This window comes from Poecilia latipinna, unplaced genomic scaffold (assembly GCF_001443285.1).
Source record: "Poecilia latipinna isolate Pla-1442-1.1 unplaced genomic scaffold, P_latipinna-1.0 Scaffold225, whole genome shotgun sequence".
Classification (NCBI taxonomy): Eukaryota; Metazoa; Chordata; class Actinopteri; order Cyprinodontiformes; family Poeciliidae; genus Poecilia; species Poecilia latipinna.
Window position 1 is genome coordinate 153,950 of NW_015112841.1, and position 21,095 is coordinate 175,044.

Sequence of the window (21,095 nt, forward strand, 5' to 3'; positions counted from 1 at the left end):
CCAGAAAACTTTTGGTTTTCTTTTTCTCAACAAAACCTCATGAAGACTGAAATATCTCATTTTTCTTCCACTAGCTAGAACAGACTATGTGTTTTCCTCTTAAATTGACCCAAAAAAGAAAAGCATCAATAGCTTTTAATTATTTGCTTATTCATCACATACATATTTAATTTCGCAGCACTGGGAGGGATCCAGAAACGCAGCAGAAAGCTGTTTCACTGAGCAAACGACAGGTTTTTGTTTTTGTTCAATAATGTCTTTTTATACATGATTACATGCATGAATAATGAATATAAAGAAATGATTCTGACTAATTAGACCAGGACCTTCTGCAATGGATGTGAATAACTTTGGATGAAATGGTAATCAATGAAATTATGTCTTTAAATGCAGATTTAATAACAAATCCAAGTTTTAGTTTTTCTGGAATAATTACATTGAATTTCCACAAAATAATGACATTAAAAGTTAAACACTCCACACCTTTAATTCCCGTTGATGTTGGACTTTTCTTTACGATGATGACGACACCGAACCTCCGACTACGTAGTCTGAAACGCTAGCCAGCTTGGATTAAAATCACATTTCAATATTTTGAAGGAAATTCATTAATTTATATCAATAAAATGCCAGGAAACTCAAAGTGCAGACAGGTGAGCTAATGTGCTAAAACAAACTTATCTTCCACAGTATGTGATATTACTAACTGAAATGACACGAATGCGACTCATCATCCAACACAGCAGCTGCACAGTAAAGTCAGACCTTCGAAGCTGCGTGCATTTGACACGTCCTGTTACACCTCTTATTGATCCGCCCAGGAATCTACTTTACACTTTAATCCAATGCCTGGAGAAAGCTTTCAGACGCTGAGAAATAATCAGGATGACGAGGGAAGGAGCTACAGTAAGGCGAGTGAAGGTGTGGAACGACAGTCGCGTCTATGAGACGCTTTCAATTTCCTTCGGTCGTCATGACTCCGGTTCAGATTTACTCTTGGTTTCATTTGCCCAGAACATATTTTTATGGAACATTTCTATGTGTTTTAGAAATACTGTTCTGGATTTTATTCATAATCATGATTCCACACACAGAGGCACATTATTTTTTCCTGAAAAAGCAGATATTTGTCTTCATAATGCTTAACTAAAGACTCCAAAAGTATCTATCTTCTCTAATGAATAATAATAAAAAACACTGAGTAATGACAAATGCACAATAATTAAAAGTTGTTTCTACTCTCATTTCAATTTAAAGGTTAGAAAAGGTTTTTTTTGCATTTAGCAAAGCTAATTTGAGCTTCATCTTATTTTTTAACTCTCTTATAAGTGTTTTTATGAGTATTTTTTATTACGCCTCTTAAACTAGGATTTAGTCTGAGTTTTGTTCCATTTATGTACATTTGAACTGGTATGACAATGTTGGTATGGCAAAGTTCCTTGAAATGATTATGAATGATACTTAAGCATTATTGAAGCAAGAGGTACTGATCAAACAACAAATGAAACACTTTGGATGCATTTGGATGCATGAGGTTTCTTTCTTCCAGCTACTTATTTTCATTCAAAACCTTTGTTTACATCAACATGTTATATTTATTTCAAACTGTAAATGAGTAAATACAATAAAACTCATGAGATCTCTCGCTAGAACAAAAAAGAAAGATCTGATTGCGTGTTGCTTTTGCAGGTTTTTATGATATTCCCAGTTAATCTCACAAAATCCCACAAACATTTTGCAGCTACTTTTGTGAAATCTCAAAGATTTAAGCGAGGACTAGGATCCGGCGTGTCGGGTTTTACGACAGGCATGTGCTGGAGACGCCTGCATCTGTCATGTTATGTTCACTCCAGCCTCTCTTTATAGATTTTCAACTTCATTCCTGAGGCTTAATAACAAAACTAAGTATTATTGCACTGATGCCGACTGATCAGACTTTGACTATCCGGTTTTTCTTTACCCGTTTGATGAGTAGAGACTCCAAATCAATTTCCTGTTAGGGACAATAAATCACCCGTCGACTTAGAGGGAGGACAATTTACCTTCTCACAAAAACGGTTCATAGCCAAAATGATCTAAAATAAATAAAAAAAGAACAAAACTACATGTGATGGGTTTCTTTTAATGAATAGCAAGCTCTGGAATAGTCTTTACATTTGCCACATTGGGCTGCACTCGGTACATCACCACCCACCGTCCGGACATTTACACAAACTTCAAATGCTCGACTGTGAAAATGTGAAAAGCAGTTCATTGATTTCGACAGCTTAGCGCTCCCTTCAATCTTCAGGATGTTTCCTTTTTTTTTTTTTTTTTGTTCCTTCACACATCGCACAAATAAGCTACAAGTTAAGAATTGAGATGCATTTCTGCTCTAAAATGTGCTAAACAGGAAAGAAAAAAGTCCCAAGGATTAGCGAGTTTTTCCCCTCCCCGTCATGTAACAAATATAATCTCTTTTTTTTAATAGTTTGGAAGTTGCTCATCTTAAAATGTAAAAATAGACCTGCGTATTAAACAGATGTCAGTTCTGCTCATTAACGTTCAAAGGCTAAAACAAGCTGTGCTTAACTGGACTGATACGGGGAAGAGCTGCACCATTATTCATATCATTATTAACACCCTACATATATATATATATATATATATATATATGGAGAGAAAGGGAGAGAGAGAGAGAGGTCAGTATGTGGAATGGATAAATTAGAGCTGAAGACGTTTTGTTATTGTGGCACACAAGCAGCATTGCTGGTTTCTACCCCCTGACCTCTGACCTCCACTTTGTGTGAAATGATGATTGCTGATGTGAAGCTCCTCCTCTTCCTCATCCTGCTGCTGGGGATCAGAAGAGTTTGATCATGCTTTCTCTAGACTTCCCCACGCCGACCCACTTCACTGAAATGAGAAACAACAGCGTCGTTTGAGGACGTGAGCGGAGGGCCCGGCTCGGGTTTCTCCATTAGCCGAGGAGATCTCTTTACAAACCCGGCACTTGCAGGAAGTCCTCGATGAAGCGGATGTAATTCTGCGCCTGAGGAGGCAGCTCCTCGAAGCTCCGGGCCGTCTCGGTGCTGCAGCACCAGCCAGGCAACGTCTCGTAGTCCACCAACACCCGCGTCAACACGTCCATGTTTGCTGCCGTAGCAAAAAGTTGGAGGAAAACAAAAACAAAATGCTTCTTTTAGGAGTTTAGCAGCAGAAAATGGATTGGATTTCATCACCCATCTGGGTAAAAGGCTTCAAATGTCCCATTTGTTGAACTCTGAGAAACAAACTAAGTGCTTAGGAAGACAAATTTTTTATTTGCTGCAAAACAGATTTGGAAAAACAAAGATGTAGCCGTTTCTGCCTGGAGGAGCTGATCCAAACAAAACCAGCACCATGTTTATTCACCAGGGCCCAGAATCTATACGCAACAGATAAAGTGTCTTCTAATTTATGAATAAATAATAAAGACATGCCCACTTCACGGCTTTTACGGGAGTTAAATATCAAACTGTGAAAATTCGGTTAAATACATTGTATTTACTTCACACATAAAAAACAGTGGAATTCAAGTAAAGTTTCCAACCTTTTCCAGCACTGCAAATTAAAAACATTAATATAAACTAAAGAAAACAGTTTCAATAAAAGCTTTTATATAATTTCTTACTGTTATTAAAAAGATAGTATTTTCTACATTCTGCATTAGGGACAAGAAAACTAAAATAATGAAAAATGTTATGTCTAGACACCTGATTGGTCTGAGAAAGTTACATAAATAAAAAAGTTCTCGCCAGGTTTTCTGCCAAATTTCAAATAGAAATGATTTTGTTAATTCTAAACCAAGAAAAGGATCGGCTGATTTAACTTCAAACATTCTTTAAATATCTGGCTTCAACTGTAAACAACTTTTTCCCCAAATTTAAATCAAGCAATTGAATTTCACATCTACTTGAAATCCAAGAATTTTTAAGGATTTCAAAGCAGCCGATACAAAACCCTGACAAAAAAAAGAAAAAAAAGAAAAGAAAAACATCCAGGAAGACCTTCGAGCAGCAGGAAGTGCTCACCTGGGAAGCTCGGCAGGGGTTCGCCGTTGACCTTGTAAGCCACGCCCACTTTAATCTCTGGCAAGGTGTCCAAGATGTCCAACTTTGTCAAAGCGATTCTGCACAAACGAAACATGGCTGTGTTGAGCTCCCTGCAGAGAGGAGACGGAGAGAAGACGCCGCAAAAACGGCTCCTTACGCCGAGAAGCCGTTGACCATGTGGGCGTATCGGACCAGAATCAGGTCCAGCCAGCCGCAGCGCCTCCTCCGGCCCGTCGTCACGCCGAACTCTCGCCCTCTGCTCTGCAGCAGATCGCCAATGTCCTGCAAAGCCAACAGGAAGTTAAACTAGTGAAGCAGGAAGTTTATCTATGACTAAAGACTTTGGATTTTTGACTGAACAGCATAGATCTCTTTAAACGGACTGGTTTCCTGGTTTGGGTCTGATTATTAAACACAGTTCAAGAGAGTCCTTTTAGGCTCCTCCCACTTGAAATGTCTGACCAATCACACAGCAGCTGTGGTCAGAAGCCACTTTAAAAAAGTTCTACCCAGAAGACGCGTCGAGAGCTCCACCTTCTGGGTTTTGAGAACAAAATGAGATCATTTGGTTCTTGAATTGCTAGGAGAGGTTAAGTAAGTCAAACTTAACAGCACAAACGCACCTGGTTGGACGTCAAAGCTGCTTTTGGAAAGAGTAAAACTGTCTCACAGTAAAGGATCTGGACCCCTGACCTCTTCCCCATCGAAAATGGATGAAAGTCTGGTTTTAACCAGAAAACCAACTATAAAATAAAATCCAATTGTGCCAAGAAGAGTGGTCGAATATTCAGCCTGGAATATGCCAATGGGGTTTTCTTCTTGCCAAGAAACATTTATCCCGATTAGAACTGAAACCATTAATTGGCCTAATCAATCACTGAAATAATTGTCAACTAATTTAGTTTGATTAATCATTAACTGGAGTATAAGACTCAAAAACACACTGTCCAATTATTAATTTATTATTCCAAAAATTAACAGATAAATCCTTCAATTTCACATGTTGATGTTGGCAGAGTTTGTTTTGTTTTTGGGTTTTTTGATGCAGATGCCTCCTTTGTTGCAAACGATCAAGCGTTCACTAGAGGAACGCTGAACATTTTTATTTTCTTACTCAAAAAAGCAAGTGAATTACTTGTGTATTTGCATGTTGTAATGCATTTCTGAAAACCCTTTAGTGGTTAAGTAAAAAATCTGCAGAATGTGCCTGTTTTTATCTGATTAATTGGTAGAATAATCAATTACTTAAATAATCTTTAGTTGCAGCTCTAATGCAAATACTAGTGGGAGTGCAGACAGTAAGTCTACAATAAATTCAAACTTATCTTGTTAGTATTATATCATCCAAACTATCTGGTGTACATCCATTCCAGCATTGAAAAAGAACTACTCAAAAACATAATTAAAAGCCTCAAATGAATATTCATGCCATCTGAGGATCAGATTATTTTTGCAGAGCATCTCAGCGACTTCTGCTCCACAAATCTGTCAGCGACTGCATTCGGGTCACAGTTTCTCACTCACGTTGTCCTGCTCAGTTGGGAAAGCACCAACTCCCACCCGGGTCGTATAGGCTTTAACGACGCCGTAGACCCGGCCGACGTATGAGGGAGGCACGCCGAGGCCGGTGCAGACGCCGCCGACGGTGCAGTTAGAAGACGTGACGAAAGGGTACGTCCCTAAACAGAGTCACGTCTGTTAAACGGGGACAAAGAGAAAAGCCGTTTCCTCCTCGTGTGTTGGAGCGGAGTCTCTGTCGCTCACCAAAGTCGATGTCCAGTAGAGCAGCGTTGGCTCCCTCCACCAGAATTTTCTTGCTAGGACCAGTGAGGGCTTTGTGCATGAAATACACGCCGTCAGTCACCAGGGGGCGCAGTTTCTCTGCGTACTCCTACAAAACAATAGCGCTGCAGTTACACTCAGAAATTCACCAGCGCATCATTTCAAATGATTTTGTTTGAGTTAAATTGAAATATAAGTGTAAAGAGGGAAAAACATAATAAATTACTTTGAGCTGCTTCAGTTCCCCTTTGATGTCGACGTTGAGGTTTGGATACATGGCCAGGAAGTGATCGGCCAACATCCGAAACCTGCAGAAGAAACCAGAGCAGATCTTAAAAAAATAATAAAGAAAAGACTCAATTTATGACAGGAAAGAGAGCAGGGAGACGACAAGGTTCTGTCAGGTTCGAGACTTTAGAGGTGCTGCCATCTGCTGGCCAAAGAATGCACAGCCTTTAGTTATATTCAGAAAACTGGTGATTTACTTGAAAAGTTGACTTTCCTGTCTACATTTTCAGTATGAAAAAAGATTTTTATAAAGTAGTGCTCTTAGATAAATTGTGGGTAATGTGAATTTAGTGTTTTATCACAATATTTTGTGATAAAGATTAAAAATAATGATAAAAAGTACCTACTACGTTTTTTTTTTAGCTAACTGGAACAGCATTCACGGCACCAGAAACACAAAAACTGCTATTGAAAACAACTTCCCATTTGTCAAAGTATCTATAATACTAAGCTGCAAAAATCAAAAATGGATTTAATCTTATTTTCAAATATACAAATATTTGCTGCCAGTTTTGTGGAACAAATAATGGAGAGAGTAGTAAAAACAACATTTCAGATGTCAGTTTTTTTTAAACATTAATTGAAATTTATCGGGCTAACTACACGATAAACGTCCACCACTATATTGGAAGCAGCAAGAAATTGTCATTTTAGGAGATTTCCCCATAAATTTTGATGTAAAATCTTCTTTTAATAGCTACAACAGGCTTTTCACAAAGTAAATTCCCTGTCCTCTTTAATTTTCCACCTTATTCTACTTTTTACAATATAGGATTCAAATTGTTCTAAAATCTGAAAATAGAAATGCATTACGGTTTGAGTTTGTATGCTTTAGCAATAAAAGGTTTTACTCTGGCCCAGTTTTATTTTGTAGCAGCGGGAGGAAAAAAATCGTCTCCTTGAATGGAAAACGTTGAGCTGGATGGTTGGAACTTGGACACAGTCGTCACTCACTTCTCTTCAAAAACCTTGAAATCTGAGACGAGGTCACAGACCCTCAGACCGTTGCGAGCGGCTTTGGATGAGTAGGCTGGTCCAATGCCTTTCTTAGTGGTCCCCAAACTGGAGAGCAAGCAGATGAAGGAAAAACCACAGAAATAATTCGCAATTTGAGACGAGTTGCAGAGACGCACGTTCACATCTTGTTCAAGTAACTTATCAGACGTACTTTTTCCCTTCTTGCTGCTGCCGCTGCTGCTCCTGGATCCCATCAACAGCTTGGTGGAAGTTGAACACTAGAGGAAACCACGAGGACAACAATGATGTTTCCAGTTCAAAAACATGAAAGAGAACGAGAGAGGTAAGCAAACTCACCGATGTGGGCCCGATCGGAGATCTTTAACCTCTCCTCCCATCCCTGTAGTCCTGCAGGAAATGGAGAAAACTTCAACTCATGTGTGTTTTTACACAAATCTGTCTGACCTGACCGGAGAAACGGTTTGTACCTTTCCCCTTCCGCAGATTTTTGTCAGCCTCTTCAAACAGACCTGGCAGGTGAATCACCACTCCATTGCCTGTTTACAAACGAGGAGGAGGAATTATTTTATACATTTAATATCCTAGAAAATTAATACTCACTGCATTTATGAGACTGCTAAAAAAAACTTGTCTCAGGCAATAAAATGTTTAGTTTTCTTATTTTAAAAAGGAGGTGAATTATTCATTTGCATGTTTTAGTGCATTTCTTATATTGGGTACAAAATGTTTAAGTGGTTAAATAAAAAAATCTGCAGAATGTGCCACTTTTTTTAAAAATGCAATCACCAAAATTCAAAAATACTTTACTGATCCCAAAGAGAAACTGAATGCTGTAACTCATTCAATTCAAATTTTTTCAAGGAGTTATTGCAGATGGTGACGCTGTGGGCAGGAAAGATCTCTCGTAGCAGTCTGTAGTACAGCAGGTTTGAAGAAACCTCTGACTAAAGACATTGCTTTTCCACTAATAATGATAATAATCACTAGTTACAGTCATACTCTGGTCGGATAAGAACAAAATTGACCTTTTTGGCCTGAACATCCTCTTCATGTCTTCAGAGGCTTCTTCAAACCCTCTGTAATACAGACTGCTATGTCAGAGCCTTCCTGCCCACAACAACAACTGTTTAAAGAATATGAAATACAACAACACTGGGATTACTAACGTAATTTTACATTTTTAAACACTGCCCACATGCTGGAACCAGAGGAAGGGGTGTTTGGTTCGGTGGTGGCAGCATCATGCTGATGCCAATGAGAAGCTAGATGGAACTAGACAAAGGCAACCAAGGAAGAAAACTTTTTTGGAGGCTGTGAGAGAATCTAGTACAGGGGTGGCCAAGTCCAGTCCTCGAGAGCCACCATCCTGCAAGTTTTAGAAGTATCCTTACTCCAACAGACCGGGATCAGCTCTACAGAGGCCTGATAACGAGCCAGTCATTTGATTCAGGTGTGTTGAAGCAGGGATGCATCTGAAACTTGCAGGATGGTGGCTCTCGAGGACTGGACTTGGCCACCCCTGATCTAGTAGGACAATGACCCTAAAAACACAGACAGGACTACAATGGCACATTCAAAGTCTGGACCTCAATCCGACTGAGAATGTGTATCCAGGCTTAAAAATCTAAATAAATCACTCGCAGGCCCAAAACAAAGCTGATGGAGGCGGGGAAACATTTTTACGTCGAGTCCATTTATCAGTTCCACCCAGGGTAAACCGGGTCGTCCCTCAGTTCAGCTTTCTGCCAAGCTGTACTGTCTCTATGGTTCAGTGCCCTCTGTTTACTATGGCGCTTTCTTATCTCTTCCTCAAGCCCGACTGAGGAAGAGATAAAGGAGACCCGCTGGAGCGCGGATGCTGTCCTTGTTAATGATGCCTTTATCATCCCGCCATCTTCTGTCCTGAAAGCGAATAAAAGCCTACCGATGAATGAGATGGCCTTCTTGTTGAGCACGCCGCTGGGCAGCAGGTGGAAGTCGTACTCCACTGAATCCACCACCACGGTGTGACCTGCATTGTTTCCTCCCTGCAAAACAGCACACAGCATGCAGCTGCTCTGTCAAGACAGTCCTGCAAAATCAGGTTAGCAAGCTGTAATATCATTTTCTGATTAAGCCTCAAAAGGCCGTGGCAGCTCTGCTGCTGGACAGGCAGGGGGATTGCATTTGGGGTAATAATTTCTGAAGCTGAGAGTGTGAAGAGCAACAGGGACAGCTGCTTCCTGCAAGGTCGATGCCTTACATAACTGATTATTCAGTGGCTATGCTTATCGGTGAGGTCACGAGCTTCATTCTCTAACCGTGTCGTTCTCGTGACTATGACTAAAAGAGAAAAAAAAAAAGAAGAAGAAATGAACAGAATAAAAAAAATGTCTGCTAACATGAAACTAGCCCTTCCACATCCGGGAGGTCAGGGGAGGTGATGACGTCAACGTCGGTCATGAATATGTAAAGGAGGCACACACACACACACACACACACACACACAGACCGACTTCCACTCACGAGTGGAAATATAACTGTTGGTTCAAACATAAAAACGACACTGACCCAACATACAGTCGCCGTTAAGTAAAAACTATTGCGCTAACACGGTAGTGTAGTTTGGTACCTGGCACCTGCATACAATATCCGCATCCATAGCGAGCAAGTCCACAACTTTTCCCTTCCCTTCGTCGCCCCACTGCGCTCCGAGCACCACGGTCACTTTGTTCTGGGGCTCCCTCGGGGCGCGGAGCGACACGTCCTGCTGGACGTTCTCCCTCGGCCGCTTCACCACCGGCTCTCCGTTCAGGGAGGCAGCCTCCTTGCCGTTAATGTTAGCCATATTGTCGTCGGATGCCATGCTGCCCTCTCTCCTCGTTTTACCGCGTTCTCCCTTTGCTCACGGGAAGTCCTGTCGTCCTGCACCGCCAGGTTGCGCTGTTTCCTTCAATTCACTTATTGTTTTGGGTAAAAAAATATTATTACTGGACGTTTTTAGTTTACTCTTTCGATACCTTTATCTAGTGGCTGTGAATGACTTTGGAAGTATAAAATAAAGTAATTATATTAAGTTTTAGCAGATTATCAGTTTATTAAAATATCGCGAGTAGGCAACGAAAAGGTATGTGACGTTATATGACGCAGTTTGCACAACTTCCGGTTGTTTTGCTTCGGTACTGAGATATGGGAGGCAAAACGTCATGTCGTTGAACTCTTGACAAGAGTCTCTTGTCCTATTAGATGTTCATGTGCTTGTTAATATTTAACTTTCTGAATTTTACACCAAGCTGTAGATCTCTAAGGACACATAAGCACATAAAGACAGAGGATTTCCCTGAGCGCTTGTCCCTGATAGAGAGAGAGCATGGCTGTGCTGAGAGCGTCCAAACAAGCCCTGAGGAAAGAGCTGAAGCGTCGGCTTGCTGCGCTTAGCGCCGAGGAGAAGCAGCGACAGTCCCTGGTGCTTTCACGCAAGCTGTTGAAACATCCTAAGTATGTCTCCTCACAGCGAATTGCAGTGTTTCTCAGTATGGATGACGAAGTGAGCACTGAGGAAATAATCAGAGACATGTTCAAACGGGGCAAAAACTGCTTCATACCCAGATATCTGAGCAATAGCTCACATATGGACATGCTGGAGATCAACAGTCTGCAGGACTTGGAGAAGTTGCCTCTGACATCCTGGAATATCCGGCAGCCGTCGGATGATTGCAGTAACAGAAAGGAAGCATTGACCTCAGGAGGGCTGGATCTCATGTTGATGCCAGGCCTGGGCTTTGACCTCAGCGGAGGACGTCTTGGACGAGGAAAGGGCTTCTACGACACCTATTTGAGACGCTGCAGCGAACACCCTAAAGGGAAGCCTTACACCATCGCCCTGGCTTTCAAAGAGCAGCTCTGTGAGAAGGTTCCCGTGGACTCCACTGACGTCTTCATAGACGAAGTCCTATATGAGGAGCAGTAGCCAGTCACTTATGTGTACATCTCACATGATCCAGGATAATTCATGAATCACTTCCCAATTCAAAGGAATGACAGCATGAAGTCTTGTCTTTTTGACCTTCTGTATCAATGATGGTTTGGTTTTACACAGTCACCATTTGGTGGTCATCCATAGATGACCTTCTAGCTGTGATGTATGTAATGCCATAATACTGTCTGACCTACTAATGAAAAATAAAATACAAAATATCAAAGAACCAACCTGGTAATAAGACTCATAATTTGGACTTATAAGCTTATAAACAGTAGTTCCTCACGGTTATATATTTTCTGATCGAGTTTTAACAATTTATGACTGAGAAATGGTGCTATAAGTGTTTTTTTACATCGCAGTGGAACAATTTTAGTCCAATTTCCATTTTCAGGATTGTTTTACATCAGTCCCACTAAAGGGGTTTGAGCATGAACAACCTTTATAAAGTCATGCCGCAACATCTCAGGCTGATTTAGGTCTGGACTTTGACTAGACCATTCCAAAACCATCCTTATGACCAGCTTTGTGGACTCCCTCTTTGACATCACATTGATATTTAGGGTGCATGATAACAGAATAATCTTCTTTCTGTGTTATTCAGCTCAAACCTCCATTTTGACCTTAATTCAACACTCTGGCCCACTGCAGGCCGCTCTTTGTGATGTTCTGTCATGCAGGCAGGTGGCAGTATTGGCCACATTTTGACACTTTACATATGAATCCTTATCTTCTCTATTCATTGTTCGTATTTTAAATAGCCCATCTTTCACTAGCTATCCCTGGGAATAGATACAATGGGCACCATTAGTCCTGTAACATTTCTATCAAACATTTTCTGTTAAAACACAAAATATGTTAGTTTTAGACTGATGAGTTTAGTAGTAATGTGGTGTATAAAAAGTTACCTGGGTTATTTATAACCATTCTTGACAAATGTGGTATTTGAGTTTGCATTAGTCATACGACACTTTCCCTGACAAATGGTGTGGTAGCCACTAACCAGCAGGAACAGAAACCTCCTGATTTGGGTTTAATGACTTTAAAATGGGCATAAGGATAAATGTGCACTTGAGGGTTTTAATTACCAGCTTTTGACTGAGCCATATGATATACAGAAGAACTACTTAGGGCTTATCTTAGCCATCTACAGCTTTGAGCACAACATACTAATAATATTTTTGGAGAAAAAAAGAACTTAAAACATTAAGAAATGATTAAATAAAAGCTCATGTAACGCTAGTTAAGGCGAGGCACCCAACTACGGCCAAATATCGTAAAAGGCAGTCAGAAAGGCTCGGATGAGGAGCCCGTGTGTGTGAATAAAACACCATTAGACAGCAAGTAAGTTTAAAATATTGTATTCAAATTCATATATTTTCATATATTTAGTATTCAATAATAATAACATTAATATTTTCCTATAAGTATAAACGATAAACACAAGAGGAAAACGACAACAAAAATAAACCCTGATGACACCCAAGAGTTTTTTCTTTTATTCAAGTCCGTTCTTTTGTATGCAGGGTGATTAATGGTCCATCAATCAACAATCAGAATGTTTTGAATGCATGATCAAAGGCAATAGGTCAAAAAGAAAAGTAGTTTTGTTCAATAAAGTCCTACCGCAAAACTGCTGTGATCCAGTAGCCAATTTGAGTTGAAACAGGGGGTGGGGAAAAAAAAAAAAAAAAAAAACTGACATAGGCAAGGTCATAAATAAAAAAAATTTAAAAATTAGCATTTACATTTAAATAGTTTTATTGCTATCCAAAATAGATAAACATTCATAAAAAAAGAATAGTTACTATATTCCATAAAGCATTTCTCAGGAATAATTCAAATGAATTTTAAGTTACAGATCAAATTAAAGTTACAGATCAAATTAAAGTGCACTTTCAAGTTGAATCTAAGTTTAACTGACATTAAAGTCATTTAAACTTAACTGACTGAAGTATTGATTCAATAAACAATTAATTGTTTTTTTTGTTTTGTTGCGCATCTCCAAATGAACCAATTCCAGAGTTCTATAGGCCCTCCACAAAATCAATGAACAGTAACTAAAAGTATCCTAAAAAGGACAAATTTACAAAAATCAAAGGGCTTATTTAATACTTTGAGGATATATCCTCTATTCGGCTACAAAATGAAGAAAAAGATAAAAGATCTTTTAATCTATAAGACCATTTTTAAGTAGCCAATACATAGATTTTGAATGGGCGTGTCGCCACCGCATTTCTATTGGTAAAAAAAACACAAATTACGAAAAATTAACGACTCACCGTCGAATGGTTGCCAGAAAACACACAATATAATCCTTCGGCTATGTTAATTTGGCTCGAACCAGCAGTATTCTTCAACGATTTTGGAAAACGCCAAGCACAAGCAGCTAGCCACAGCAGCAGGAGATCCGAGTTCACCTCTGACCGGGAACTTAATAGTGTGCTGTCAGTTTGACCCGCCAAAATAAAACACGGGCTGATTATTTTGCGCAGGTTACACTCGTCTAGATGCTGGGCGGAAGTGGCTCGACTGGGGCCAATGTACTCCTCCCTTCACACTCCATACTCAACTGCACAACTATATTACAAGTGTATTTTCACTGGCTACATCCATAAAAATGGCCAACGTTTGTGAAAGTGGAATTTCTTGAGGTTTCCTGGTTGGTAGCAGCTAAACACACACTGAAGCTCTATGGGGTGAAGGGTTTGATCACCCTACGCTCCATTCAACCCATCATTGACTGCTCATGCAGGAAGGTGTTTGGAAACCTATTCAGAGCACTTCTGACAGATAAACACGGCTCACCTTAAACGTCTTGTTTCAAGTCACTTCACAAGATCCTGTAGTCCAACACATGCTTCAGGGTCATGTTTTCCTTGGACAGTTTCTGATACGTGTTAGAGTTCATACCATCACATTTCCACCTCTGTGCTTCACAGGTATGAGTTTTCTGTTCCTGTTTTGTTGTGTTGGGTTTATACCAGACATGGCATCTCTTCTGATGTACAAATAACTCCAATTAAGACTGACATGTCCAAAAACCATAAGACATATGTCTTTGTGTTTGTTTAGATCATCCTTGTTCACAGCTGTTAAAATTTCTATTAAATAAGCATATATGTCTGAAAATCACACAGGGTAGAAAGCCCTTATTTTTTCCCCAAGACTGTTTGTTATGGAAATTGTTAAATATGGCAGAAACTTTGACAAATCAGTTCGTTCTTGAAGTGAGACACCTCCCCGTTTGATCAAACGGACTCAAATTAAAGGGTGTATTTTTGTAAAATCCCCAGCATGAGAGTGTGAGACGTTCCTCCTGCAACAACAGGATTTTAATGAAGGCTTAGGGGGTGACAGTAATTGCAGAGAGCACAACAAGCCCACAGTTTATTAATAATCCAGAGTGTGACTGAGCAGTCCAATAAAGTTGTGACAGTTTTAAAGTGGCTACTTTTTCTCTAAAATGCCGAGGGCAAAAGCAGCAACTCGATGGTTTGCATAAATCATTCATGAAGGTGATAACAGGTTTGTTTGCAGGCTGAAAAGAAAGAGTGCATTAGCTGAATTATTACCACATCATATATTATGAGAACAATGAAATGAAATTGATATGAAATTGAGTTTCATTTCCATGCTTGTCTTGCTGCTTTTTAATAGTAACTTTTGAATCAGTTCTTACAGCATTTAACAATAGCAATAGCAATTGCAGCAATAAAAAAAGAATACTCTGTTATCCTCGATGTTAACATTTGAGGGATTTTTCTAGGTGGAACTGAAGAAATGTACTAACTGGGAGGATCCAGTGGCGGTTCTTACATGAGCGGTGCCCCGGGCGACCCCCCCTTCCCGCTAGGGTCCCACTCTTATCTCGGACAAAGCTAAAAATATATATGTTTTTAATTAAATAAACTAAAATGAACTTGCTAAATTAATTATCTTAACAAACAGTATTGGAAAGAATCAAAGTTTAGTGCACAATAACCAAGTTCAAGAGGAACTAAATATGGTCAAGATTACTTAAAAATAGTGAAATAGCCCTTTAATGTAGCCTCGAATCTGTAGCTGTAGCACAGCATCATTAAGTAGCTTTAATATTAAGAGGACATTCACATAGGAAATAGGAAACTATTTCAAGTCGCAACCGACCTTTTGCTTGTGACGCCCCCAGTGGGACATGATGCTCTGTGAGGTTGCCCATATCTGATGAGGCCTGTTCCACTAATATCACCTGATCCCTCTGAGGCTAATAGTCAGTCACTGCATGAAGAAAAGGGAAACGTACAAATAAAAGACTCGTGGACTAATAAATGTATATATTTATTTATTGTAAGTTCACAAGAACAAAAGACAAAAATAAAAAAAATAAAAAGCCACTGGTTTCAAATCTGTGAAGGCTCAGAGGAACAAACGCAGCAGTGGCCTACAGAACTGACAGGCAGATGGTTGAAATCACTGGCTGTCAATTCATAGGTCATCACCTTGTGTCCCATCGCTTTAAAAAAAACCCACAAACTTTCTCCAATCGGCAATGGCAACCCTTTGGTAATCGGTCGGTCTCTGGAGGTAACAGCACCTCCACTGGAACTGACAGCAGCTTCCACATGGAGTTGCTGTTACATCCAACGACAACCACTGGGATCGTCGATGACACGGATGATGAAGATTGCCTCACACGTCCGCCTTCCTGCAAAGAGAGAGAGAGAGAGAGAAAAGACAGCTAAGAGCTCAAGCGAGGATCTGGATTTAGTAGCCGGCCGACGCGGCTCCGCTCCCAGGCGACTTTGACCTGACAATTTCCTCCTCCCAGCTTTTATAGCCTGAAGTATAAACAGCATCGTTGCTCGCACTCCTCCAACAGCACGGCCAAAGGGCCAAGGCCTGTGTAGATAACACAGATTTTATGGCAGCTGTCAACATGAAGGCGAGTATTAGGGTGTGTCTGACCTGTGTACCTGCAGGCCCCACGTTTCCTGCTCACTCTGACATTTGTCTTCATATGTCAGAAGACAAATGAAGCTAACCTGCTTTTTAGGTTGAGATGGAATATTTCTGGCTTTTATTCTAGCTTGGAAAGTTGCAAAAAAAAAAAAAGAAGAAGTCACAGTTATAAATGTGGCTCATTCGTCATGGATCAATAAAGTACTAAAAGAGGAATAAACACCAAAGAAGATGAAGATGGGTTTTGCCTTTCAGAAAATCATTTTGGTGTTTTTGTTTCTCTCTCTTCTACTCACCTTCAGATCCAACATGGCCCGGCGGATTTCACAGCAGAGGCCAAAGGTTCGAAGAGCAGCAGGGGCGTCGTGACCCACAGGCGGACGTGAAGCCTTGGAAAAGGGGCCCGGCGCCCATCCTGCCGGGGCCCGGGTCAGGTGTGAGCGTTGCCCACGGCGATCGGCCGGAACGAGGCAGAGAGAGTCGGGGAGAGAGAGCAGGGAGGGGGAGTCGACGTTTCGATGCGAGCGGCAGGAAAGACGGCGACGGCAATGGCAGCGAGGCACGGCGGCCAGTTTAAGTCATCGGGAGTCGCTGGAGGGTTAATTATTACATCCGCCGTCAATATTTAACAGGCCGAGCGCCCTGCCCCTCAACCCAACATCCTGATTCCACTCTGAGTGGCACCGAGGGTGGGGCCGGGTCCTCGAGTGCATCTCTTTTGTCCCTCATGCAGAAAATATGTATTCAGCACCACTTGTAGCCCTCTGGGATCAAAATCTACAAAAATGGATAATTCAACAGGGATTGGTGAAACCTTTACTTCATAGACATTTAGAGATTACAGAGGACTAAAAAAAAAAACCTGCGTTAGCTACAGGTTGCTTGATCAGAAGCCAAACTCAAAAGTGTGAAGCAATCTCACACGAGGAAGCAAAAAAAAAAAACTCTTGATCTCTGTGGAGCCCGATTAGACGACATTACAATACAATAAAAGGTTAAAAGCTTCGTTAAAGATTGGTGGAGGCCTCTTTGGTGCGAGCGGGTTGCAAGAAAGTACTCACTTCATGGACTTTAATCGCGTTTTATCACGTTATTACCGCAAACCGTGTTTTATTGAGATTCCATGCGATAAGCTTAAATGTCAAGTGGAAGAGCAACGACATATGGCTTTCAAATATTAAAAAAATAGAAATCTGAAATGTTAATTTGTCAACTTAATGATTTAGGGAAACACCCTAAATTCATTCATTGCCCGTTTTTTTGTTTTTACAAATGAGCTCAAACTAAGTCAGAATTTCTAGGTCCTAGCATCCAAGTTTAGTGTATGTCTGGTGGTCTTTATCCCAATGATTGCCTTGTGTTTGGTCATTCATTCATTCATTTTTTTTATTGTAATTGTTATTAAAGCTCCAGCAGACCTCACAGAATAAAATCCGGACCTCAATCAAACTCAAGGTCCGGGGGCCAAATCTGGCCTGCCGCAGCTTTTCGTGTGGCCCTCTAGACTCCAAATTACCTGATTAAGTCCTTCCAGTTTTTCCACAAATCTGAAAAATTCACAAAAATCAACATGTCTCCACATTTGTTTTCTGATTTTACTGCAAATTTTCTCAAAATTGGTCAAAATCTTTACGGGTTTTAGTGACTGCTGCCTCAGCCTGACTTGATTTTATGGGCTGTAATTGACACGAGTAATAAAAAGTCAGACTTAACATCATACATTAGCGCCAATGTCGTAAAAATTCCTTACAAACGTTTCTAAGTTGGCGCCACAAAATCTGTAATTTTGATGGCAAAAAACCCCAAAACATTAAAACAATCACAAAATCTTGGAGGAATGGTTATTTATTGATGTTTTCACTGCTTATTTGGTTTTATCAATACATTCTGACACAACCGGCCCTTTAAGAACTGTATCAGCTGTATCAGATTTTTGATATGGCCCTAAATGAAAATGACCCGACTTAGAAGTTTTTGTTCTTGAGATTTTCCACTGCGGGGATGTGTGGATGTAAAAGCTTAGAAAGACAAAGAGACAGAGACCGTTAACACGTTTAAGCACTAAAAGCGACGGGTAGCCATCGGAGGGGATCCAGAGTTGGGGTGACGAGCTGTTTCCGTCTTGTCCCTCTTTACAGGTGGGCGGATGAATTTCGAGTTAGCTGAAAAACGTCGATGACGGCACATCCCGTCTTTCCGTCAACTCTGACAGACTTCCCAGTTCCAGCAGAAGAAACGCTGTCCTGCTATCATTTTCCTCCACACATACCAGGTCTGCACACTGGCCCAAAAAGTGACAATTCAGCAAGTTTTCTATTGGTTTTCCCTCAGCAGTTGAGCTAATCGTTGTCCTACATGGTCCTACATGAGCTGTGGATTGTTGCGGCTCATCCAGAGACAAGCTCCTATATCTTGCCGCAAAGTTGCTTTTGTCCTATTTCAAGTGCACTAACATATTTGAAACTAAACCAAGGGAAAATCTTTTTGCAGAGTTCACAGACATTACGCCGTACTGAGGTGAATTTCATTCAGGGGTATCAGAATTATTAGGGGTATCAGATCAGGTTATTCTGATCTCTTTTCATGAAAGGTTAACGGCTGTAATGTTGAAAAGTTCAAACTGTACGACAGTTATAAAATAATAATAATAATACAGATGTCGAACAATACATACTTGCAGAAAAGAATGGCTGATTATGAAATACTGAAATATGTTGTTTTGCATCATCATGAAAATGTTTCATGAATTATAACCTGCATTTCTTAATCAAACGGGCAAAGGTCTGCCCTAAAACCATAAAAGAAAGATAAATCTAATGTTTTTCTGTCACCTTCTTAGACTAACCTTCTTTTTAAAGTGTCAAAAGTTTATATAGCGCAATGCTTTCGCTTAAAAAAAAGAACCATGAATTATGTTTTTTTTTTTTTCTTTTACCTGACATTTTACCTATTTTTTTATATACACACATATATATATTCGTACACTTGAGCAATCTTATCTGAGGGATCGGTACACCTTAGAGCAGAGTCCAGTGTCCTCAGGAGAGAGAATATCCACACAGCAGTTCTTGCCGTGCAGATAAAGCCTCTCTTCGCGGCTTTGAATCGACAGTGACGAAGGTCGTGATAACTTCGAAAGCAATTTAGATCAGATAGCTGCCAGAACCCAGAGCACGTTGTCACACGCGGGCTCCTCGCACCCCCCTCCAGCTCCGCCTGTAGTTCAGAAATGATTGACTCTTTAGGGTTGTATATTCCATGAGTCCAATGACTAATTCAAGTTTAGAGTAGCCTGTGACTCCTTTCTTTATCTAAAGGTCTTGTTCCTTTTGCCGATTGCCATCTCAGCTCTTTGAAGATTTTTTTTCTGACGTGAAATTGATCGTGGCCTGCAGTTTGGTTGCGGTGAACGTGACGGGAGAGGCTCGAGACAAAAGAGTCTGTGCGAAACAACTGATCGAAGCAGGGAAGTGGGATCTGCCCACCGTTTGCACTGTGTTCGCGGAGGAAACTTCAGTCCATTTTATTCCGAGTTTAAAACTGCGAAGTGACGGGACGACGCACGGTTTCCAAATTCAATGTTCCACAAAAGCAAATAAATCTGAAAAGTGTGGCACGCATCTGTGTTCAGTAGTTCTTATGCCAACGCCCAAAAAAAAATCAGCACATGCTACTAGATCAACTGTCCTTTTTTTCCATCTGAACAAAAACCTGCCCTTCTGAAATACTTGTGTTTTTTAGTGTAAAGTTTGTTACCCAATGGAGCATTTTTGGATTCAGAAGTCTGTATTACCAGTGACCCACATTTTTGTAATTTTGCCTGACAAGACCATGACATGCTGATGTTAAAACTTCACTCATTTTTGTCTAACAGCAAACCTTTCACTGCTGCTTCACTGTTAAGCATCGGCATCAGACAGAAATTGATTTGAATTACGTGCACATGATGCTCCCAAATTCTGTCACCATTAGAGCCGCTAATTTGTGGCAAAAAGACAAAAAGTTGTTAGATCTTTGTGCTGAAGTGTTAGAAATGGTTACTGTGACCTCTCTCACCCTCTGCTGGTGGCAGCAGACATTGCAGACAGAGACAGGAGTACAGGACCTGCCTGCAGTTATCGTTATGCATTCAAAATAAGACGAACAATATTGTTTCACATTTCCAGATCGAGCATCAGCAGAAAAATTAACTCAACATGGTCATAGATGTGCAGCTTTAGATGTGCATTCAGAGACAATTGTCAAAAATAGTGGAAGTTAAATAAAACGTTTAAATATTTACCCACCACCAAACTCATTGGTTAAAATTTCTACATAACTATTCAAGTAAATTACTGCATTATTAAGCATGCTGTGTGAATTGGCAGCAGATATCTCTAAAGCGAAATGTGAATGTGTGCGTTTATGAGAATCTTCCTCCAGCAGAACATTTGCAAGGTCAGACACTGATGTTGGCTGAGAAACCCTGGCTAGCACCCTCCCCTCCAATTCATCCCAAATGTTTCCTGTTGGGTTGAAAACGGAAAACTCTGAAAAGTCAAAAGTCAGTTTGGTGTCGAGGAACCTCACAGCACTAGTAGCAACTTGTAGCTAATGATTTTAGAGGCTAGGGCATCCACCATCATGCAACTGAATCAAGTATCAAGTATGAAGGAAGAAACCACGACAGGTTTGTAAAATATTACAATTTTATTCATTCTAAATTGACAGGTGATGAGATTAATGGTTTCAAGTAATGGCGACGCTGAGCTTCTAGTTCCCCCAGCAGACGGACTCAAAGGAAAGACCAAAGTGAAGTTGAGGCAATTAAAACACAAAACGTCTTGAAAAACGGGACATGAAAACGTTAGACAACGGCATCAAAGACCTAAAAATCTAAAAGCGTCAGTGGCGGATGAATAAACTTGCCGAATAACGAAACAAAATGCATGTTAATTTTATGCAAGCTTAATGTGGAAGAAATGGGATTGATTAATGTAGTTAACCGTAAGAAATGGTGATTTTGAAAACAGATTCCATTACACGTCGTCTCTGGAACAGCAGAAAACCTGGAGATGAAATTAGTTTGGATAAAT

At 40.4% G+C, this 21,095-nt stretch overlaps 2 protein-coding genes across 2 annotated transcripts; one reads left to right on the forward strand and one right to left on the reverse strand.

Moving 5' to 3' along the window:
- Nucleotides 1-2,102: 2,102 nt before the first annotated feature.
- adssl (adenylosuccinate synthase, like) lies at nt 2,103-10,036 on the reverse strand. Its single transcript, XM_015031971.1, has 13 exons — nt 9,733-10,036; nt 9,046-9,148; nt 7,589-7,657; nt 7,458-7,508; nt 7,312-7,378; nt 7,098-7,205; nt 6,082-6,163; nt 5,838-5,964; nt 5,598-5,752; nt 4,231-4,355; nt 4,053-4,150; nt 2,986-3,135; nt 2,103-2,895 (listed from the first exon to the last, which is right to left on the reverse strand). The coding sequence occupies exons 1-13, from the start codon at nt 9,964-9,966 to the stop codon at nt 2,843-2,845; spliced, it is 1,422 nt and encodes a 473-aa protein (XP_014887457.1). The 5' UTR covers nt 9,967-10,036; the 3' UTR covers nt 2,103-2,842.
- A 102-nt stretch (nt 10,037-10,138) lies between these two features.
- mthfs (5,10-methenyltetrahydrofolate synthetase (5-formyltetrahydrofolate cyclo-ligase)) lies at nt 10,139-11,306 on the forward strand. The gene has a single exon (XM_015031975.1). It carries the CDS (start codon nt 10,471-10,473, stop codon nt 11,068-11,070), a length of 600 nt encoding a protein of 199 aa, XP_014887461.1. The 5' UTR covers nt 10,139-10,470; the 3' UTR covers nt 11,071-11,306.
- Nucleotides 11,307-21,095: the final 9,789 nt, after the last annotated feature.